General features: G+C 53.2%; 3 protein-coding genes and 1 pseudogene across 3 annotated transcripts; 2 read left to right on the forward strand and 2 right to left on the reverse strand.

Moving 5' to 3' along the window:
* Window positions 1-2,125: 2,125 nt before the first annotated feature.
* LOC115913106 lies at window positions 2,126-9,321 on the forward strand (annotated as a pseudogene).
* Window positions 9,322-9,737: 416 nt separating this feature from the next.
* Window positions 9,738-11,201, reverse strand: LOC115913112 (erythroblast NAD(P)(+)--arginine ADP-ribosyltransferase-like). Its single transcript, XM_030965004.1, has 2 exons — window positions 10,454-11,201; window positions 9,738-9,823 (listed from the first exon to the last, which is right to left on the reverse strand). The coding sequence occupies exons 1-2, from the start codon at window positions 11,199-11,201 to the stop codon at window positions 9,738-9,740; spliced, it is 834 nt and encodes a 277-aa protein (XP_030820864.1).
* Window positions 11,202-16,870: 5,669 nt separating this feature from the next.
* Window positions 16,871-18,069, forward strand: LOC115901226 (erythroblast NAD(P)(+)--arginine ADP-ribosyltransferase-like). The gene is made up of 2 exons (XM_030943698.1): window positions 16,871-17,615; window positions 18,023-18,069. The coding sequence occupies exons 1-2, from the start codon at window positions 16,871-16,873 to the stop codon at window positions 18,067-18,069; spliced, it is 792 nt and encodes a 263-aa protein (XP_030799558.1).
* Window positions 18,070-20,427: 2,358 nt separating this feature from the next.
* Window positions 20,428-21,910, reverse strand: LOC115901128 (erythroblast NAD(P)(+)--arginine ADP-ribosyltransferase-like). The gene is given in 3 exon segments (XM_030943480.1): window positions 20,428-20,527; window positions 21,147-21,222; window positions 21,224-21,910. Coding segments are annotated over 3 exon segments (849 nt in total). The 3' UTR covers window positions 20,428-20,441.
* Window positions 21,911-23,256: the final 1,346 nt, after the last annotated feature.

Genomic DNA, 23,256 nt, shown 5'->3' on the forward strand with positions numbered 1-23,256 from the left:
GCCACTTTCTGGAAGTCCTTTTATGGTACTGGGGGGTCACCCAGAGGGGTTTCTGGGTGTGGTGTTCACTGAGTGCCCCAATATACCAGATGACCTTTCCTGCAACTTCTGCTTTTTGCAGGCGCTGCTCCTTCTGTCCAGAACTTGCAAGAGACCTTTGCTGGAATTCCCTTTATCTGTTTCTCCATGGATTCCATCCACGTTCATCCTGGTTATCCTCAAGTCTAACTCCTTTTCTTGGTTTTGCCCATTCATCTTTAAGCTCTATCTGGAACTATTAAGGGATTTAAATTTTCGTTCTCACTCTTATTTCTCACAGCGCAGATCCCCAGTCCCACTCAACCAGTCCCATGCAAACGTCAGAACTCATTTGCCATCTACTTTGAGCATTGCTCATGCCCATGGAGCCCAATGCAAGGAAAAAAGTCAAATAACAGCACAGGGATCTCCGATTAAATATAAGCAAGAATTATTGTCCCTCCTCAATTCCTCCCAGCTGCCCAAAGAAGTGGCCGTACTACAGTCCAGGGCACACCAGCTTGGGGATTGACAAATCCCTGTGGGAAATTCTCTTGCATGAAATCTGCATGAGAGGTTCCACAACAAAGCATCCTGGTGTTAATTCCTGAGCAAGGAATTTCAGCCCCAGAGGTGAGGCCTGGATAGAGTTGGGCAGATTGAAAATTGACGGCTTAACTGAAAGCCCACAGTAAAGAGAGAGGGTGGGTGGGTGGGTGAGAGGTAACTCCCAATAACCAGGTCAGGCTCTCCCCAGCTGATGCTGCAATTTGTAAAGGAGAAAAGCAACAGCAAAGCTCTGGGGAATTGATTAAATAGAGACAGGTCTGTGCCATCAGATCCTCAGTGTCTTTAGGACAAAATTGTCAGGTTGGTTACAGAGCAATGCCCAATATGCTTTCAAAAGAATTCTTTGAATTCAAAACCATCCCCTCCAGGCATCGCTGGAAGAGGAAACACTCCTGGGGATTACTGGAAAATGGATTTTCTGAGCTACCACGCCTGCCTGGGCTCAGGTATCTCCTGGTGTTGGTGAATCCCATACTGGGGCTCCAGAACTTCTCCTGCCACACCAACAAGGCCAGGGAAGTCACTCAGGCACTCCCCCAAGAGATCATCCCCAGGCTCAAGGAGCCTGCAGGGATGTCACCTGATAGGGGACCCCAATTGGTATCTGAGGTGTGGCAGCAACTCAGTGAGCAGTGGGGAGTGGGACTGGGGGAACTGGGGGAAGAAGGAACAGTGAGATTGGCGTTGTGGGGGGTGAGCAATAAGAGAGAGAATAGAAAGTTTCAGATCCCTTGAAGATGTTGGACTGAGCTTAAAATCAATGGGTAAAAGCAAGGAAAGGCAGTAGAAGTGTGGATATCCAGGATGAACATGGATGGAATCCATGGAGAAACAGGTAAAGGAGCTCCAGTGAGGATCTTTTGCAAGTTCTGGACAGCAGAAGGAGCAGCGCCTGCAAAAAGCAGAAGTTGCAGGAAAGGTCATCTGGCATATTGGGACACTCAGTGAAAACCACACCCAGAAACCCCTCTGGGTGACCCCCCAGTACCATAAAAGGACTTCCAGAAAGTGGCAGAAGAATACAAATTATTTCCAGAGAAAGTGATGTATCTGTATTAGCTAAGAAGCCCCTTTTAATGAATATTTATAATTGTGGTGGATAAATACCCCATGGCAAAATCCCCCCTGATGTCCAGGACCAGGAGAGATCTGCTGTGAGTCCGAGCTGATCAAGAATTCTGGGTTTCTGATACCTACAGTTCCATCAGGGAGTTCACTCCATCCAATTTCGGTATCAGGGGCTGGGGGGACCATGGGGTCGTATTGAGGGGGGGACATGGGGCTGGGATTGCAGGGTGGGACCATGGGGGCTCCAGGGGGATGCTATGGGGGAAGATTTGGGTTGGAGTCCTGGGTGACACCAACAGGGTCACGGGGCTGGGAGTGGAACTGGGGTCTGGGAGAGGGCTGAGGAGGACAATGGGGCTGAGGGAGTGGGTTTAAGGATTTAGTTGAGGTTTGTAATCAGCCCGGCTCTACAAGAGAGTTACAGAGGATTGGGAGCAGGATTGAGGACCAGGGGAGCACTGGGGGGACAATGGAAGGGTAAACACAGGGCTGGGATTGGAAGGGAGCTGGTGGGACACTGAGGGGACACTGGGGAGGTCAGGGATTGTTCCCAGGGTTTGGGCTGGGGAACTGCAGAGGGGCTGGGGTTACACTAAAGGGGAAGGGACACAGGGCTGGGAGTGGGGTTGTGGGGCTTGTGGGCACAGGAATGACACCGGGAGGGTCACGGCACTGGAGTCCGGGTAGGGCATTGTGGGAGTGGTTCTGGGGTCCGGGAGGGCACTGCTGGAGGGGACAGGGAGTGACCGAGAATTTGAATCATGATCCTGTGGAGCTGGGAGGCCGCTAATTGTTGAGGATATGAGACCATGGGAGCGGGATTGTTGTCCTGGGGGTCTGAGGGACACTGGAGAGTCCTGGAATGACTCCAGGTTTTCAGATCAACATTCCAGGCTGTTTCCAAGGGTGTTCTAACCCCATCCCCTGAGTTGACACCTCCCCGCCCCACCTCAGCCTCTCACAGAGGGACCCTTCCTATGTACCCCTGTGTGCCCCAATTGTCCCCTCGGTGTGTCCCTCTTTGTCCCCCAGTGTCCCACACAGGTTCCGGTGGCTTCTCCTCACCACGGCCCTCCAGGCTCACACCCTGGCACTGCTGGCAATGACCATGGCAACTGCCATTGCCATCAAGGTGGTGCCCCTGGACACGGCCCGGGACTCCTTCGATGACCAGTACCGGGGCTGCGTCCCTGCCATGAACATGGCTCTGCCATCCCTCTACGGCTTCGAGTACCAGAAGAATCCTCACTTTGCCCAGGGTTGGGTGAAGGCCGAGGCTGAGTGGCGCAAGCGGGGCTCCCATGTGTCCCCTCTGGCATCCCCAGCGCAGGCCGTAGCTGTCATGGCCTACACAATGAAGTACCTCTACAAGGAGTTCAATGCGGCCAGTGCGCACAGGTGGGCACTCCCGCCAGGAATAGCAGAACAACTTCCACTTCAAAATGTTGCATTTCCTGCTGACCGATGCCCTGGGGACACTGAGGCACGCTCAGAAGGGGAAGTGTCACCACGTGTTCCGGGGCGTGCGTGACGTTCATTTCAAGACACGGCGGGGCCAGAGGGTTCGGTTCGGTCAATTCACATCGACGTCGCTGAGCAAAGAGATTGCCCAGAAGTACGGAACAGACACGATATTTGAGGTTCACACGTGCCACGGTGTGGACATCCAGGCTTTTTCCTATGATCCTCACAACCGCGAGGTGCTGATCCCACCCTTCGAGACTTTCAAGGTCACCAAAGTCACCCACAATGGGCGCAAGACAAGGATCAGTCTCCGCTCCACCGGGACCTTCAGCAAATACAACTGCGCGTGGCTGTGAGGTGACACCATAGGGGAATGACTGGGGTGATGGGGATAACCTCTGTGGCCCTGGGGACACCCATGATATGGCACAGGGGACAATGATACTCGCTGGGCATGGGGGACAGGGACACCCACTGTGTTTTGGGGGAGAAGGACACCCAGTGCTGGCGACATCAAATTTGGGGGCAGCCATTGTGGGCACGAGGGCAACAACATCCATGACAGTGCACAGGGATGGGGATTCCCACTTCTGGGAGGGGACAGGGACAGGAACACCCCTGCCAGGGGAGGGCAGAAACCAGACCTTCCCTGTACTGAACCTGTCCCTCCCCGCCAAAACAGTGCTGTTGGGATGGGCCCTGTGTGCTGGATGTAGGTGGGCAATGACCCCCCATGGCACACTCTGAACACCTGTCACCCCCTGTCACCCCTCATGCCACCCTCTGACTCCCACTGACCCCTGTCATCCCTAAGCCCACCATGACCCCACTGACCTACCTAGCCCCTCTACCCCCATGCCCCCCCATCCACAACATCCTGTCACCTGTCACCTCATGGCCCCCATCTCTGCTGCCACTCCTAACCATCCATTATGGCTGTTCCCAACCCCCTCTCTACTACATGGTTTCCCATTATGCCCCTTTTTCCCCCACAGGTGGGAGCATCCCCAGGGCCCCCTTACACCTCGGAGGACTCCTCTTGGCAACCACAGCGCTGACACTGGCCACCAGAGTTCTCTGGGCCACAAGGTCACCAAGGACAGCACGGTCATTGTGGTCACTGTGGCAGCCGTGGCCACCATGATCATCAAGACTCCCTCAGCCACAAGGCTACCACAGCCACTGTGGCAGCTGTGTCCACAAAAGCCATTGTGCAAAGCAGAACTATTAAAAAATTCTATCAAAACAATTCCATTAAATAATTTCATCCAAAAAATTCCATTACATAAAAGTTACAATTCTTCAGCAGGGCTGGATGTCACTCCCCACATCAACATTCACGGGAACGTCTCTTTATCTCAACCTTGAGAAGGATCCTTGGGAAGCAACCCCTTCCTGAGGGAGGAACCTCACACACATTTCATTGCAAGCAGGAATAGGGGAGAGGAATCTCTGTCTGAGAGGGAACTGGATGTTCCCAGGGTCAGATGATGGATGGCCAGGCCCAGCTCTGGTGCTCTACCCTCAGTTGTCCATTTGGGGTTGGTGATTTGGGCTGGTTTTAGCCCAATTCAGCACCAAAATCAGCACCAGACCTCTCTCAATGCTGTCCCAATGGCCACAAATGGGGCATTGTCCCTTGGCCACATTCCAGGCAGAGCATCCTGCCACATCCTGCAGTTCAGGGGGACCTTAAATGCTGGAAATTGGGAGGTTCAAGAGGGCAAGGGCAGGTCCTGTCCCTGGGGAGGAACAGTCCCCAGTGCCAATCCAGGCTGGGGCTCCTCCTGGAGCAGCTGCGGAGGAGGAACCCTGGGCATACTCATGGGGACCCAGTGGAGCTGGCCATGTTACCTGGGGTCAGGATGGATCGATGGGACATCAGGAAGAGCAGGGATAGGATATCAGGGCGTGTTTGTACCCCTCTGCCCTGCCCAGGGAGGGACATCAATAGCAGTCTGTCCAGTTCTGTCCAGTGCTGTGTCCAGCTCTGGGCTGCTCTGGTTTCAAATCCCGGTGCTCAGGGAGGAGACTGTCTGAGCTGGGAGGTTGGGCCAGGTGCCCACTCTGGGCCCTTCCAGCCTCACCCATTCTGAGATTTGGGCATTCTGGCAGTTGTGGTTCAGGAATTGTCCACAGGAGGGCAGCAGTGAGCATGGGAATTCAGTTGCACTGTGCAGTTCCAGGTGCCAACAGCAGGCGGCAGCACGAGCTGCTGGCACTGCCGAGACCCCGCCCCGCCCCATCCCGGCCCCCGGGGGCTCTGCAATGGTCTGGGATGGAGCGACCTTAAAGGCCGTCCGGTGCCAGCCCTGCCATGGGCAGGGACATCTTCCCCTGGGCCAGGCTGCTCCAGGCCCTGCCCATTCTGGCCTTGAACCGTTCCAGGAGTGGGGCAGCCACAGCTTTGGTACAGATGGGTAACATGATGATTGGCTCTCACATTTCAGGGGTGAATATTGTTTGTACGTTAAGAGAAGTTTTATTTTTTATGGCTATTTTATTGTGGTTTGTTTTTCGGACAACCTTTGTTCTTCTCCTAGTCTCCTTTCCTCCCTCTGTATTGTTGCCACCAGATGGCCCAGGTTGTCAGAGTTGTCAGGGTCATGTGGAGGGAGGGCTTGCCCCTGTGCCCCTTGCATGGGGCAGCTGGGAAAGGGCCAAGCCTGTTGCTGGGGGGGCGTGGCATGACAACACCTCACCTCCAATCAGACTGCAGGAAGGTCTCCACCAATGGAAAGCAAGGAAGAGTCAACTGGCAGACTTTGGGAGGGGCCAGGGATATAGAAGGAAAATGTTTGTATATGTATGACTACTAATGATATGTATTTGGCTGATGCAACTCCAGGGGTATAAAAGGCAGAGCCGCCATTTTGTGGGTGAGACTCTGGCTGCAGCCAAGCATACCGCTTAGGATGCAAGTGGAACAATATTTTTGCTATTGAACATTTGAGCAGAAAAATTCAGCTTGCCAGAAGTTTCCTTGCAGGAAGGAGACAGAAGAGTCCTGTAATTTTATTAATGAATAAATGGAGAGGCCATGGGGAATTCCCTCATGAGGTCTCTCAAATTGCTGGATGATGCAGCCTCCTTTTTATCTGAATTTCTTGGCCATATCTCCCACTCCCCTTCCCCATTGGCTGAGGTATTAAGAAGGTGCAGACTTCACAGTCCAGCTACTGCACGTCACCCTTGCTACACACCCCGCCCTTCTATCACACATACACATGACCATTCAAATGAGCTTTAACTCCACACGGGGTGGGGAAATTAATATTCATAAGCTTGTTAAGTCTTTGTTCTTCTTCTCAAAATTCAGGAATTTCATAGGACTTTGTCTGAGCAGCAGTCCATATCAATAAAGAACATTTTCTGAAACTGATAGTTTCTGCAGTCACTTCCTTCTCTACAAGTCCCAGGCCTTATCTACCACCAGATTCACATATTCTCTTTGAAAAGAAACATTCCTTTTATTCCTTTCTGGGTTGGATTAATTGGGATGCGGAAATAGAGTTTGGTTTGGTTTAAGTCCTGAATATTTGGGAATTCACAGGATTTGGGCAAGAATGCAAATAAATGAATCTCCAAAGAAGTAAAGGGCAGTTAATGAAATGTTGGGGGGTGGGGAGTAGGTAGAATTTTCTTCTCTTCTCTTCTCTTCTCTTCTCTTCTCTTCTCTTCTCTTCTCTTCTCTTCTCTTCTCTTCTCTTCTCTTCTCTTCTCTTCTCTTCTCTTCTCTTCTCTTCTCTTCTCTTCTCTTCTTCTCTTCTCTTCCTCTTTTGTCCCTTATTTCTGTCCTGGAAAAATGGCAGTGGTGGCCTTGGCACCTTTGGTTGGCTCTTTTCTCTGGGGGTCACAGTGGCCTTGGAGATTGTGGAGACCACGGTGACCTTCCTTACCTCATGTCTGAGACAATCCTGGTGGCCACTGCCATGGCTGTAGTGACCAGGAGGAGCCCTCTGAGGTGGGAGGGGGCCCTGGGGATGCTCACACCTGGGGGGAAAAAGAGAGGGATGAGTGATCCATGGAGGTGAGGAGGTTGAGGAGGGTCAGAGAGGGGTCAGGGATTACAGGGGTACAGGAGGGGCCATGAGGGGCCACGAGGAACCATGATCTCTCCTGGTCCTGCACAAGAGAGGGGACTTTGCCACACAGAAATCTATTTGTCCTAATTATACATATTCATTCAAATGGGCTTCTTAGCTAATACAAAACCAGCACATTTCCCGTAAATAATCGGCATGGCCCTGCCTCTTTTAGGAAATATTTTTTATTGTCCTGGAGGGTCATAAGACTGGGGTTTCTGGGGGTCATTTGCTCTGAGTGCTCCAATATCTCAGATGACCTTGCCTCAAACTTTCGCTTTGGGCAGGTGTCGCTCCTTCTGTGTTTCAGAATTTGTCAAAAACCCCACTAGAGTTCCCTTTATCTCTTTCTCCACTGCTTAGAGCCATGTTTATTGTCCTGTGTAAATACTTTTACACCCTTTTATCATTTTTGCCAGTCAGACTTTAAGCTCTACCCAGCACCTTCAGTATGTGGGGAAAAGCCACACTATGAAAAGCCAAGTGTTCAAAAATAGTCTTGAAACTTGATTCGAATAAAGGGACAGTTTCCACAGCCATATCCCCTGTGGGGTTTCTCTCTCCAGGTTTCAGAGAGCACAGCCTCCTTTTATCCCAAACTCCTGGCCGCATGTTGCCTTCACCCTTTCCCCATTGGCTGAGGTACCAGGAAGATGCAGCATTCCCAAACCACCTCCCCCACATTCCCCTTGAAGCTGTCATTTTCTCCCAAAGTTCAGAATTTCAGGCTATCTGGGGTATAGAATAGACTTCGTGGGGACCCATTTCTCTTATTAGTCAAGAGTTCAGGACTTCAACCTTTCTGGTCAAACCTCCAGGGTTCAGTGACAAACTTCATGTCTGTGGAGCCATCAAGATCCATTTTGAAGACATTGACAACCATTTCTCCCAAGAAAGAACCCAATCCACCTTGTCATTTTCACAACCCATCTTTCCTATAAAATCCTTCCCTTTGGCGGTGGTGATGCCCTGGCACAGGCTGCCCAGAGAAGCTGTGACTGCCCCATCCCTGGCCGTGTCCATGGCCAGGTTGGGCAGGGCCTGGAGCAGCCCGGCCCAGGGGAAGATGTCCCTGCCCATGGCAGGGCTGGCACCGGACGGGCTTTAAGGTGGCTCCATCCCAAACCATTGCAGAGCCCCCGCGGGCCGGGATGGGGCGGGGCGGGCGCTCGGCAGCGCCAGCAGCTCGTGCTGCCGCCTGCTGTTAGCACCTGGAACTGCAGCTGGGAGCGGCGCATGCGCAGTGCTGCTGATGCCCCCTCGCTGTGGACAATTCCTGAACCACAACTGCCAGAATTCCCAAATGCCAGAATGGGTCAGGCTGGAAGGACCCAGAGTGGGCACCTGGCCCAACCTCCCAGCTCAGGCAGCGTCATCCCTGAGCACAGGATTGGGTCCAGAGCAGCCCAGAACAGGACACGGCACTGGGCACAGCTGGACACGGCACTCCCAATGTGCCTCCCTAGACAGGGCAGAGGGGCACGATCACTCCCTGACCTCCTGGTCCCACCTCTCTTGATGCCCCCTGGATCCTTCCTGGCCCCAGGACACAAAGCCAGTTCCATGGGTCACCCACCAGCACCCCCAGGTCCTTCTCCAGAGCTGCTTCAGGAGGTCAACCCCAGCCTGGATGGGAACCAGAGACTGTCTGTCCACAGGGACAGGACCTGCCATTGCCCTCTTGAACCTCCCAATTTCCAGCCTTTAAGGTCCCCCTGAAGTGCAGGATGTGGCAGGATGCTCTGCCTGGAATGTGGCCAAGGGACAATGCCCCATTTGTGGCCATTGGGACAGCATTGAGAGGGGTCTTGTGCTGATTTTGGTGATGAGTGGGGCTAAAACCAGTCCAAATCACCAATCCCAAATTGAGAACTGAGGATGAAGCACCAGAAGTGGGCATGGCTGTCCGTCATCTGACCCTGGGAACATCCAGTTCCCTCTCAGACAGAGATTCCTTTCCCCTGTTCCTGCTTGGAGTGAAATATGTGTGAGTTTCCTCCCTCAGGAAGGGGTTGCTCCCCAAGAATCATCCTTGATTTTGCGAGAAAGCGACATTCCCATGAGTGTTGGTGTGGTGAGTGACATTGAGCCCTGCTTAAGAACTGTCACTTTTTGATGGCTTTGACAGATATACTTAATAGAATGGTTTTGATAGAATTATTTAATAGAATTGCTTTGCCCAGTGATACTGGTGGCCACAGTAGCTACATTGGCTGTTGTAACTTTGTGGCTCAAGTAATCTTGGTGATCAAGGTGGCCAGAGGGCCTTGGTTATAGTGACCATGGTGGCCAGAGTGGCTGTGGTGTCCATAGTGCCACAGTGACAATGGTGGCCCCAGTGACCTCATGGTGGCAATAGCTGCCATGGTGGCCATAGTGGCAGTGGTGGAATTGGTAGCCTTGGTGGTCTTGTTTCTCTGGGGGTCCTGGTGGTCTTGGTGATCGTGGTGGCAACAGTGACATCAGCGGCCTTGGTTGCCATGGTGGCCATAGTTGCCGCAGTGACCACAGTGACCTCGGTGGCCTCGTGGCTCAGAGGATTCCAGTGGCCAGTGTCAGGGCTGTGGTGGCCAGAAGGAGTCCTCCAACGTGGAAGGGGGCACTGGGGACACTCCCACCTGAGGGACAAAAATCGGCATCAGGGGACAGTAAGGGGAGTGAAGGGGTCAGGGATGGCAATAATGGAGGCTTAGGGGTTACAGGAGAGATGGGGGCCATGAGGTGACAGATGACAGCAGTTCTGGGGGGGCATGGGGGGGAACAGAGGCCAGGGAGGTCAGGGGGGTCTTGGTGGGCTTAGGAGTGCCAGGGGTCGAGAGGAGTCAGAGATTTCCATGGGGGGGGGGTTACAGGGGGTTACAGGGGGTTTCAGGGAGTGCCATGGGGGGTCCTGACCCACCCATGTTCTGTACACAGTGCCCATCCCCAAATAACTGCCTTTATCAGAGAGGGACCAATCTTTATCAGAGGTTGGTACCCTGGTGGGGTCCCTGTCCCTGTCCCTGTCCCTTGTCCCCTGGCATGGCTGTTCCTGTCCCTGCTCTCTCCCAGAAGTGGGGGTCCCCATCCCTGTTCCCCGTCATGTCTGTTCCCATCCCTGTGCCCACAGTGGATGTCCCCAGCCCAGGGTATCCTTGTCCCCCCACACACTATGGGTGTCCCTGTCCCCCATCCCCAGTGAGTGCCATTATCCCCTGTGCCCTATCAGGGCTGTCCCCATCCCCCACAGCTGTCCCCTGTAGTGTCACCTCCCAGCCACTCGCAGTTGTATTTGCTGTAGGTCCCGGTGGACTGGAGCTGGATCTGTGTCTTGTCCCCTTCCTGGGTGTATTGGGTGACCTTGAAGGTCTCAAAGGGTGGGATCAGCACCATGTCAGGTTCCGGCTGTTCGCTGGAAAACTGCAATTCCACGCCATGGCACGTGCGCAGCTCGAGCATTGTCTCACCGGGGCACTCGCCAATTGGTTTGCTCGGGAATACCGTCATGAATAGACCAAACCGAACCGTGTCGCCAAGCTGTGCCTCGAACCGGGTGTCACACACCTTCAGGAACGCATCCCGACACTGCCCTTTCTGAGCGTCCCTCAGCGTGGCCAGGGCGTCGGTCAGCAGGAAATGCAGCGTTTTGAAGTGGAAGTTGTCCAGGTATTCCTGTCGGGAGCGCCCGGCCACGCGCACAGCATCATTGAACATGCTGGTGGTCAGGCCATCCATTGAGAAGGCCATGATGGCAGTGGCCTGGTCTGGGGACAGAGGGGACTCAGAGGGCCCCTGACTCTGCCACTCGGCTACAGCCTTTGCCCAAACCTCGGCAAACTTCTTGTTCTGCTCAAACTCAGACCAGCTGAGGGTCAGCAATGCCGCCTTCATGGCAGGGCCACAGCCCTTGTACTGGTCATCAAAGGAGTCCGGGGCCATGTCCAGGGGGATCGCATCAACAGCCATGGTGGCCATGGCCACTGCCAGCAGTGTCAGGGTCTGAGCCAGGGGGACCATGGAGGGAGAGACCACGGAGACCAGGGCACTATGGGACAGTGGGGACAAAGAGGGGACACAGAGGACACATGGGGAGGGTTCCTTAATGAGGGATTGGGCAGGGGAGTGGAGCCAGCCCAGGGGAAGGGAGGCGCTCCTGGCCAGCAGACCCCTGGACATGTCCAGGGTCCCTGATCCCAGATCCTTGGCTTTCTTATGCCTCCCCAACACCTCCCAGCCCCCTGGGGACCCCAATCCCACAGTATCATGGCCCCCCAGAAGCCCAGTCTTACTCTCATGAATTCAAGTCCCCTCAGCCCCAGCAGAATCCTGACCCAAATGCTGGGGTCACTCCCTGAGCCCCCCAGTGTGCTCCTCGGCCTGTCCCACGACCCCACTCCCATTCCCATTCCCCAATTTTTTTGGTGTCACCCCAGGACATCAACCCAAATCCAGGCATCACCCTCTGCCCCCACAGTGTCTCCCAGCCCCCCATCACCCCAATCCCACTCCCACCATCTCCTGTGTCCCCCCTCATTTTCCCCAAGAGCTCCCCATTACCCCAATCCCAGACCTGTGACTCCCACAGTGTCCCCCAGCACCACAATCCCAATCCCGTCTGTGTCCCTCCAAGTTCCCGTGTCCCCCCAGCCCCGATACCAAAACAGCGGACTGAACTCCCTGATGGACTGCAGGTATCAGAAAGCCAGAATTCTTTACCAGCTCAGACTCACAGTGGATCTCTCCTGGTCCTGCAGGCTAGGGGGCAGTTTGCCACAGGGACTTTATCCACCACAATTATAAATATTCATAACAATGTGTCACTCACCTCTTACAGAAACTTCACTTTTCCGAGAAATAATTTGCATGGCTCCACCCACAGAACCCAGCACCACCTCTTTGTGGAAATCCTTTTATGGTCCTGTAGAGTCCTAAATATGAGCTTTCTCAGTGTGGTTTACACTGCATGCCCCAGTATGCCAGATGACCTCAGCTTGAATTTTAACTTTTGGCAGACACTGCTGCTCCTTCTGTGTTACAGAATTTGCCAAAAACCCCTCACTGGAGCTCCCTTTATCTCTTTCTCCGCATGTTCCAGCCACCTTTGCTCTTCTGTGTATGCACTTTGACATCCTTTTATTGTTTTTTGCTAGTTCTTCTTTAAGCCCTAGCCAGCACCATTAAGGGATCTAAAACTTTCTATTCTCTGTCTTATTGCTCACACCCCACGACCCCAATCCCACGGTCCCATGTCCCCCCAGTTCCCCAGCCCCACTCCCCCACTGCTCACTGAGTTGCTGCCACACCTCAGATACCAATTGGGGTCCCCTATCAGGTGACATCCCTGCAGGCACCTTGAGCCTGGGGATGATCTCTTGGGGGAGTGCCTGGGTGGCTTCCCTGGCCTTGCTGGAGTGGCAGGAGGAGTTCTGGAGCCCCCAAGAAGTGATCCACCAACACCAGAATCTAGAATTTAGCTAGAATTAGCTTGTATCAAACGTAGATAGAACTATGCTGCAGGTATGTTTTGGGGGTTGTCAACAAACTAAGTGGGTACACGTTCTATACCTGATGGGGCAGAGTTGTAGTTTATGGCAGATTAACTCTGGAGAGATTTAAATTTACAGGTATGGTGAAGGGTTACAGTTGTATGATACCAGAACGAAAATGATGGTATAGGGGAATTCAGCACTTATGTACATTTTAGGGCTGGTGTGTATTTTACAGTCTAAGTGTGGTCGTATTTCTCCATCACAAACAACATTAGTTTTCGTAACTTGTGTTAAGGGCTAAAGAGATAAATTGGGCAGACCAAAGAGGATAGAGGAAAGGAAAGCAAAAATATCCTTAGAAACATGTCTGAGTGGTTCAGAGCAGCGTCTGGAAAAATCAAGGTGATGTGGCAGACTTATGCTGCTGTTTTACTAATTTTCATTCTCTCCATAGATAGTGCAGACGCTGCCAGAGGAGTGAAAGCCCATCAGCATGGGTCCCACCTCAGCCCAAAACTAATATTTGGGTCACCCTGGCAAACTTAACTAACCAGGAGGCTATTTGCCTGTCATTATCTTCTCCCGGTAACCCATTTACAACCTGTTTGGTTGGGCTACCAGCAGATCCCTGGCCATGCCCTTCAAATGTACCCACCTGCAAGACCAACAATGCTAAAGCAAGTGTAGACAGCTGGGATCAATGGGTTTCCTATTTTCCCTTAGCACCGCAGGAACCCCAAGAGTTAGAGCTGTTAGGTTCAGTGATGGCAGATGCATGTCTTAATTTTAATCATAGAAGCCAGCTTCCAGCCAAGAACCATTCTACTACTGTAACTTCTAGCATGGCTATTTACCGTAATGCAACAGCCTGGTGCAATTATACTACAAAGACAGTGTCAATCTCATCAAATGACCCTATTCAATTGCCAGCAGGTTACTTTTTAATTTGTGGGGACCGTGCTTGGGCCGGTGTCCCATCGATGCTGCGTGGGGGGCCATGTACAATTGGACAGCTGTCTCTACTCACACCCAATATGTCCATGATACTAAATATGAGCCACCGACGTCATGGAAGTAAAAGAATGAATCATGCATTTACTGCTGATTGCAAAGATGATGTGAAGTTTTGGTCCCCAGAGGCTATAGTTGCAGCGTCTTTTTTGACTCCAGGAGTGGCAGCTGCAGGTGCTCATGCCACCCTAAACAAATTGGGATGCTGGCTTGCTAAGTAAACTAATGCCACCTCTTTGGCAATTTCTAGCCTTTTGCTTGATGTCGATTCTATTCACCATGCAACACTTCAGAATAGAGCTGCAATTGATTTTCTTTTACTAGCACAAGGCCATGGCTGTGAAGAATTTGAGGGTATGTGCTGTATGAACCTTTCTGACCATGCACAGTCTGTCCACTCTCAGCTCTCTGAGCTGCGACGGTTAACTGGAAATTTACAAGTGGAATCAGGCCTCAGTATTGATGGATGGCTCAAATCTTTAGGCCTAGGATCATGGTTACGTTCTATTGTTAAGGTTGGCATTACAGTAGGCATTGTAGCTTTGTTAATCATGTTAATTTTGCCATGTTTTTGCATATGCTTACAGAACATGGTGCAAAAGATGATATCTGCTGCATTTAATCAGACCATGCTTGTTCAACAGAAAAACTGTAGAGGATTTTGTGGACAGTTGGTTAGCTGAGAAAGGCCATGTCGACAGGATACCAATGAATAAGCAAGAGATAGACAAGTATAAGAGTCAGCAGTCAGTGTCCATATAAAGCAAAGGACACTGTGCCCTTGGTGCAACATTAGGATGTGGGAGAGAGCCTTTATGAAGAAAAATGAAGAAATATGAAGAAAAGTTTCAATAGAGTAGCCATAAGAATGCAGAAGTAGGCGTAGTTGACTGATAAGTAACTAACCAATTGTGAGCTCGCCTTTGCAATATGCATTAACTTCATTAACACCAATATAAATATGTATGCCTATCAATAAAGTTTGAGACTTGCTGATCATTCGTATCGAGTGCCGCATTTCTCCCGCCGATATTTTCTCCACACTGGAGTGGCAGGAGAAGTTCTGGAGCCCCCAAGAAGTGATCCACCAACACCAGGAGATAGCTGAGCCCATGTTTGCATGGTAGCTCAGAAATTCCATTTGGCAGTTATCATTGGGAGTGTTTCCTCTTTCAGTGGTGCCTGGAGGTGATGGTTTTGAATTCAAAGGGTTCTTTTGAAAACATATTGGGCATTGCTCTGTAACCAACCTGACAATTTTATCCTACGGACACTGAGGATATGAGGCCACAGACCAATCCCCATGGCATCAATTCCCCAGAGCTTTGCTGGTTCTTTTCTCCTTTACAAATTGCAGCATCAGCTGGGAAGGGCCTGACCTGGTTATTGGGAGTAACCTCTTACTCACCCTCTTTATTGTGGGCTTTTAGTTAGGCCGTCAATTTTCAATCTGCCCAACTCTATCCAGGCCTCACCTCTGGCAGAGAAATTCCTTGCTCAGGAATTAACACCAGGGTGCTTTGTTGTGGAGCCTCTCGTGCAGCTTTATTGCAAATCTATTTACCCACAGGGATTTATCAATCCCCAGGCTGGTGTGCCCTGGACTGTAGTACGGCCACTTCTTTGGGCAGCTGGGAGGAATCGAGGAGGGACAATAATTCTTCATTATATTTAATCGGAGATCCCTGTGCTGTTAATTGACTTCTTTCTTCCCTTGTGGGTCCATGAGCATGAGCAATGCTCAAAGCAGATGGCAAGTGAGTTCCTACATTTTCTCTTTTTCTCGCTACCAATTCCAGAGCTCTCTGTAACACTGTGCGCTCCTCCCTTCGTTCCACATCCCTTGACTCTATGGCAAGCAGAGTATATACCATAAACATTTGTCCAAATTGGATTTCCTGGCCTCTTGGATGAGGAGAACAGTCGCTGAGGAGTGGGACTGGGGTCCTGGGAGGTGAGAAATAAGAAAGAAAATAGAAGGTTTCAGATCCCTCAATGGTGCTGGATAGAACTTAAAGATGAACTGGCAAAAAACAATAAAAGGATGTAAAATTGTGGACACAGCAGGGCAAAGTTTGCTTGAACATGTGTAAAAAGAGATAAAGGGAACTCCAGTGCACGGGTTTTGTAAAGTTCTGTAACACAGAAGGAGAAGTGCCTGCCAAAAGCAAAAGTTTGAGGCAAGGTCATCTGGCATATTGGGGCACTCAGCGAAAAGCATACTCTGACACCCCATTTTTATGACACCCCAGCACAATTAAAATTATTTCCTAAAAGAGGCAGAGCCATGCAGATTATCTACAGGAAAAATTAAGTTTCTGTAAGAGGTGAGGGACACATTTTCATGAATATTTATAATTGTGGTGGATAAATACCCCATGGCAAAGTCCCCCTGACCTACAGGACCAGGAGAGATCTGCTGTGAGTCTGAGCTGAGAAGGAATTCCGTCTTTCTGATACCTCCAGTTCCATCAGAGAGCTCACTCCAACTGATTTCGGTATCAGGGACTGGGGGACCCTTTGTGGGGGAACACGGGACTGTGGGATTGGGGTCTGGGGGGCACTGGGGGTGTCACAGGACAGGGGCTGGGGTCCTGGGGTGGTCTAGGGGCAGCGATGGGGACACAGGACCATGGGAGTGGCAGTGGGGTACTGGGGGGCACTGGGGCACACTCAGGACACAAAAGACTGGATCAGTGTCCACGGGTCACCAGAGTCATCATGGGGTATGGGATGGGGACAAGGGGGGCACTGGAGGACCTTGGGTCAGGGTCCCGGGGGACATGGGGTCCCTGGGAGGGGTACAAAGGACTGGGAGAGGGATTGGGGTAACAGAGGCACTGGGAAACACCAGGAGGTGAGACACAGAATGATGGGAGTGGGATTGAGAGTCTGGGGGACACTGGGGCATCCAGGAGTGACCCCAGGATTTGGGATCAGGTTCCAGTGGTCTCCTGGCCAGGGCTGCCCTCCTTCCCCGACTGACCCCACTCTTCCTCCCCAGCCCCTCCCCAAGGAAGCTTCCCCATGTCCTGCCATGTCCCTCAGAGTCCCCTCTGTCCCATCAATGTCTCCTCAGCATCCCCTGGTGTTTCTCAGTGTCTTCCCTGTGCCACACAGTCTGTCGTCTGTGTCCCCTCTGTGTCCCCCAGTGTCCCACCCTGGTCCCTGTGGCCTCTCTTCTCCATGGCCCCCTTGGCTCAGACCCTGGCACTGCTGGCAATGACCGTGGCCACCATGGGCATCGAGGTGAAGCCCCTGGACATGGCCCAGAACTCCTTTGATGACCAGTACCTGAAGTGTAAGGATGAAATGACTGAGAAGTTGCCAGAACTCAAGCGCTCTGATTTCCTCAAGAATGACAAGTTTGCCGAGGTCTGGACAAATGCAACGGCCGAGTGGCAGAATCGAGGCTCCCATTCATCCTCTCTGACCAATGACCAGGCCATCGCTGTCATGGCCTACACGATGAAGTACGTGTACAGGGAGTTCAATGATGCTGTGCGTGAGGCTGGACGCTCCAGCCAGGAATACCGGGACAACTTCCACTTCAAAACGCTGCATTTCCTGCTGACCGACGTCCTCCAGAAGCTGAGAGTCCCTAATAATAAGTGTCTGGATGTGTTCCGGGGGGTGAGGAAATACCAGTTCAATGCAAAACTTGGTGATAAAGTTCGCTTCGGTCAATTCGCTTTGTCGTCTCTGGACAAAAAGGTGGCCCAGCGTTATGGGACAGTCACGATGTTCGAGGTGCACACGTGCCACGGCGTGGACATCCAGAATTTTTCCTACGATCCTAAAAACCGTGAGGTGCTGATCCCACCCTTTGAGATCTTTGAGGTCACTGATGTCAAGATGGAAGGAAGCACGATGAACATTGGACTTCGCTCCACTGGGAACTCCAGCAAGTACAACTGCGAGTGGCTGCGAGGTGACATCTTGGGAACAACCTGGGGGGATGGGGACACTCAGTGAGGGTTGGGGACAAGGACACACAGTGCTGGGGACACCCATGGCCCAGAGGGGACAGGGACACCCACTGTGGCTGGGAGGCAGGACACCCAGAGCTGGGGACAAGGTCAGGGACAGCCACTGCTGGGCACAGGGGATGGGGACACCCAGTGACAGGTAAGGGGGACAGGGACATCCAGTGCTGGGAACACCCACTGGGGTTGGGGGACAAGGCCACCCATGGTTGGGCACAGGGGAAAGGGACCTCATTATGGCCCCCTCTGACATCCCACACTCTCAAGGACCCCCATCCCCACTTTGCCTCCCCCATGGCCCCCTGACCCTCTCACCCCATGATCCCCCTGACCCCTCTCTTTGTTCCCACAGGTGGGAGCCTCCCCAGGAACTCCCCCACCTTGGGGGGCTTCTCCTAGCTACCGTGGCCATGGCAGTGGCCATTGGAACCCTCTAAGCCACCAGGCCACCAAGGTCATTGTGGTTATGGAGGCCACTGTGGTCACCATGAGCACGAAGGCCACCCGGACCCCCAGGAAAAATGAGGCCACCAAGGCTACCGAGGCCATTATGGCCACTATGGTCACTTTGTCCACTGTGATCACTGTGGCCATTGTTACCATTGTGGTCACTGTGGCCATTATTGCCACTGTGGCCACCTTGGTCACTGTAACAAGGCGTCCATCCTGGAAAAGCCCCTCCGAGAGCTGCCCAGCGAGGGACCGATGCCAGGGCAGCAGCACCAGCACAAGTGGGGGCTGGAGCAGCCAGGAGAGCGCAGGACAGCACGGACAGCAGAGATTGGGCAGTGCCTGGGGCCGCTTGGGCACTTCCCCATAGAGGGGTTTGGGAGTGGCAACGTCACGGCCACCTGCTGATGCTCCTTGGCTGCTCACCTGATGTAGCAATAAATTGCCACTTGCTCACCTGGCGTATAAAAAATGTATCAAAAACTTGATCCTTGCTCACCTGGTGTATCAAATGTTTATCAGAAATTTGATCCTTGCTTGCCTGGTGTATCAAAATTTTACCAAAATTTGCTGCTGGCTCACCTGATGTATCCGCTACAGCTCCTTTAATTTCTCTCCTGCAGGGCGCCTCATTTCCTAAAATAAAACAGTTCCTGGAGTTTTCTTTAGAGGCCACTTAAAGCTTTATTTTTCAAAGCTTGATCTTCAAAGAGGTGCTGGAGAAATATTCCTCCCTTTTTCCTCATTCACTGCAGCCCCTCAGAAAGGACCTGGAGGGGCTGGAGCATGTCCAGGGAAGGGAGGGACCTGTGGAAGGGTGTGGAGCACCAGGAAGGGCTGCGGAAGCTGGCAGGGGCTGTTCAGTGCAATGTTAAAAGGATGAACGATCAGTTCAGAGCCAGTTCCAAAGTTCCTGATTTGAGGAAACAGTTCAGAAGAAGCATTGGGAGGAAAAAAAGAAAAACAAACAGAATGAAGAAGGATGAAAAATTAAATGGAGAAATGGGGACAGAGGCAAGCACCACCCATTTATTGATGAAAAAAAACCCTGATGTTTCGCTCAGGAAACACTTTTTTCTTTCAAAACAGGGAATTTTCCCTCTTTACCCGCTCATCTCCTGGAGTTGCAGTTTGGGAATTGTCCACCGGAGGGCAGCAGTGAGCGTGGGAAATCAGCGGCACTGCGCATGCGCCGCCCCCAGCTGCAGTTCCGGGTGCCAACAGCAGGCGGCAGCACGAGCTGCCGGCGCTGCCGAGCGCCCGCCCCGCCCCATCCCGGCCCCGGGGGCTCTGCAATGGTTTGGGATGGAGCGACCCTGACCTCTTGGCCCCACTCTTTCCAACACCTCCTTGGTCCCTCCTGGCCCCAGGCCACATGGCCAGCTCCACAGGTTCCAACCCTCCCAGGTTCTTCTCCAGAACTGCTCCAGCACGTCCCCCCCAACCTGGACTGGCAGTGGGGACTGTCCCTCTCCAGGGACAGGATCTGCCCTTGCACTCTTGAACCACCCAGTTTCCAGCCTTTAATGTCCCCCTGAAGTGCAGGATGTGGCAGGATGCTCTGCCTGGAATGTGGCCTATGGACAATGCCCCATTTGTGGCCATCATGGCTGCACTGAGAGAGGTCTTGTGCTGATTTTGGTGCTGAATTGGGCTAAAACCTGCCCAAATCACCAACCCTGAATTGATAACTAAGGGTAAAGCACCGGAGCTGGGCCTGACCATCCATCATGTGACCCTGGGAATGTCCAGTCCCCTCTCAGAGAGAGATTCCTCTCCCTATTCCTGCTTGGAATGAAATGTGTGTGAGGTTCCTCCTTTAGGAAGTGGATGCTCCCCAGGGTTGCTCCTCAAGGTTGAGAGAAAGAGACGTTCCCACGAATGTTGGTGTGAGGACTGACATTGAGTACTGCATAAGAATTGTCACTTTTTGCTGGCTTTGACAGAATTATTCAATGAAATTTTTTTGACAGAATTATTTAATAGAATTGCTTTGCACAATGGCCCTGATGGACACAGTGGTCAGAGTGGCTGTGGTAGCCTTGTGGCTCAGGGAGTCTTGATGACCATGGTGTTCACTGTGGCCTTGGTGGTTGTACAGACCATGGTGTCCAGAGTGCCTGTGATGGCCACAGTGACCTCATGGTGGCAATAGCCGCCAAGATGGCCATAGTGGCAGTGGCGGCCTTGGTAGCCTTGGTGGCCTCGTTTCTCTGGGGTCCTGGTGGTCTTGGTGATTGTGGTGGCCACAGTGACAACCGTGACGTTGGTGGCATGGTGGCCATGCCAAAGTGACCTTGCTGCCATGGTGGTCTCGTGGCTCAGAGGATCCCGGTGGCCACTGCCAGGGCTGTGGTGGCCAGGAGGAGTCCTCCAAGTTGGAAGGAAGCCCTAGGGACGCTCCCACCTGGGGGACAAAGAGACGGACATCAGGGGGATCATGTGGGGAGTGAGGGCATTGGGGGTGACCATAATAGGGAGTTAGGGGTGAGAGCAGAGATGGGGCCACGAGGAGACAGGTGACAGGGTGTTGTGGGGGGCACAGGGGGGCACAGGGGCCAGGGAGGTCAGGGGTGTCATGGTGGGCTTAGGGGTGACAAGGTTCAGGTGGAGTCAGGATGCCGTGACAGGTGACAGGTGGTGACAGGGGTTCCAGAAGTGCCATGAGGGGTCCCAGCCCACCCACGTCCAGCACACAGGGCCCAATCCCCACAGCACTGCCTTCACTGGGGAGTGACAGAGTTGGAACGGGTTGGGGGGGCCATGTCTCTGTCCCTGTCCCTGTTGTCCCCTGGCATGGGTGTTCCTTTCCCCTTTCCCTCCCAGAAGTGGGGGTCTCCATCTCTGTGCCCTGTCCCTGTGCCCACAATGGGTGTCCCCAGACTTGGTGTCCCCAGCATGGCCTGTCCCCGTCCCCAAACTCTGAGTGAGAGTCCCCACCCCCTGTGCCCTGTCATGGGTGTACCCTGTCCACTGTTGGTGTCCCCATGGCCACAGTGGGTGTCCCCATTGCCCCAGGCTGTCACCTGTGGTGTCACCGTGCAGCCACTCGCAGTTGTATTTGCTGAAGGTCCCAGTGGAGCGGAGCTGGATCCTCACCCTTTCTCCCTTCCTGGCCAACTTTGATGACCTCAAAGGTCTCAAAGGGTGGGATCAGCACCTCCTTCTCATGAGGATACTTGGAGAATTCCCGGATTTCTGCGCCGTGGCACGTGTGCACCTGGAACACCGTGTCCATCCCGAATTGCTGGGAGGCCGTTTGGCTCTGTGATGCCGACGCGAATTGACCGAACCGGACGATGTCGCCATACTCTGCCTTGAACCTGACCCCGTCCACCCCCCGGTACACGTTGTGACACTGCGGTCCCCGAGTTGCCCTCAGCGTCGCCAGGGCCTGGGTCAGCAGGAAATGCAGCGTTTTGAAGTGGAAGTTGTCCCGGTATTCCTGGCTGGAGCGCCCGGCTGTACGCACGGCTGCGTTGAACTCTCTGTACAGGTCATCCATTGTGAAGGCCATGAGGGCGATGGCGTGGGCTGGGGACGCCAGAGGGGACACAGGGGACCCCCGTTTGTGCCACTCAGCCGTGGCCTTAGTCCAGGCCTGGGCAAAGAGAGGGTTCTGCTGCAACTCGGAGCGGTTGAGGGTTGACAACACCTCAGCCATGGCAGGGCCACAGTCCTGGTACTGGTCATCGAAGGAGTCTTGGGCCATGTCCAGGGTCACCCCCTCGATGCCCGTGGTGGCCACGGTCACTGCCAGCAGTGCCAGGGTCTGCGCCAGGAGGGCCATGGAGTGGAGAGGCCACAGGGACCAGGGTGGGACACTGGGGGACACAGAGGGAACACAGAGGAGGATTCCTCAGTGAGGGACTGGGGAGGGGAGTGGGGTCAGCCCAGGGGGAAGGAGAGGCACTCCTGGCCAGCCAACCCCTGGGAATGTCTGGGGTCCCTGATCCCAAATCCTGGGGTTACTTTGGCCTCCCCAATGTCCCCCAGCCCCCCAGGGACCCCAATCCCACAGTACCATCACATCCAGAAGCCAATCCTACTCCCATGACTACAAGTCCCCTCAGCCCCAGCAGGATCATGACCCAAATCCTGGGGTCACTCCCTGAGACCCCCAGAGTCCTCCTCGCCTTGTCCCCTGACCAAAATCCCACGCCCCTTCCCCAATTTCTTTGGTGTCACCTCAGAACCTCAACCCAAATCCAGGCATCACCCTCTGCCCCCACAGTGTCTGACAGCCCCCCCATCACCCCAATCCACTCCCACCATCTCCTGTGTCCGCCCCCCCAGAGCCACCCATTACCCCAATCCAGACCTGGCCCAGTCCCCCAACGCCCCTCATTTTCCCCCAGAGCCCCCCATTACCCCAATCCCAGCCCTGTGACTCCCCCAGTGTCCCCCCAGCACCACAATCCCAATCCCTCAGTCCTGTGTCCCCCCCAAGTGTCCCCAGTGTCCCCCCAGCCCCGATACCAAAATCAGCCGGACTGAACTCCCTGATGGAACTGGACGTATCAGAAAGCCGGAATTCTTTATCAGCTCAGACTCACAGCGGATCTCTCCTGGTCCTGCAGGTCAGGGGGGACTTTGCCATGGGGTATTTATCCATCCTAATTATAAATATTCATTAAAATGTGTCCCTTACCAAGTACTGAAACTTCACTTTTCCGAGAAATAAGTTGCATGGCTCGGCCTCTTTATGAAATCCTTTTATGGTGCTGGAGAGCCCTAAATATGAGGTTTCTCAGTGTTGTTTTCACTGAGTGCCCCCAATATCCCAGATAACCCCGCCTCAAACTTTCATTTCGGGCAGGCACTGCTCCTTCTGTGGTCCAGAACTTGCCCAAAACCCCTCACTGGAGTTCCCTTTTCTGTTCCTTCACGGGTTCCAACCTCATTTGCCCTGCTGTGTCCACACATTTACATCCTTCTGTGGGTTTTTGCTAGTTCATCGTTAAGCCCTATCCAGCACCTTCAGGGGAACTGAAACTTTCTATTCTCTCTCTTGTTTCTCACCCCCCCAGAACCCCAATCCCACGGTCCCACGTCCCCCCAGTGCCCCTCAGTCCCACTCCCTGCTGCTCACTGAGCGCGACCATCACCCTGGCAAAAACGGGGGCCAAGTTTTAT

Source organism: Camarhynchus parvulus, chromosome 2, assembly GCF_901933205.1.
Source record: "Camarhynchus parvulus chromosome 2, STF_HiC, whole genome shotgun sequence".
NCBI classification, from domain to species: domain Eukaryota; kingdom Metazoa; phylum Chordata; class Aves; order Passeriformes; family Thraupidae; genus Camarhynchus; species Camarhynchus parvulus.

Excerpts from the sequence above, each read along its gene's own strand:
- LOC115913112 (XM_030965004.1), bottom strand. The coding sequence starts at position 11,201 with ATGGTCCCCCTGGCTCAGACCCTGACACTGCTGGCAGTGGCCATGGCC. Across the intron at positions 9,824-10,453 it reads CAACTGCGAGTGGCTGGGAG|GTGGGAGTGTCCCCAGTGCC; the intron begins GTGACACTACAG and ends TTTGTCCCTCAG.
- LOC115901226 (XM_030943698.1), top strand. The coding sequence starts at position 16,871 with ATGGCCCCCTTGGCTCAGACCCTGGCACTGCTGGCAATGACCGTGGCC. Across the intron at positions 17,616-18,022 it reads CAACTGCGAGTGGCTGCGAG|GTGGGAGCCTCCCCAGGAAC; the intron begins GTGACATCTTGG and ends TTGTTCCCACAG.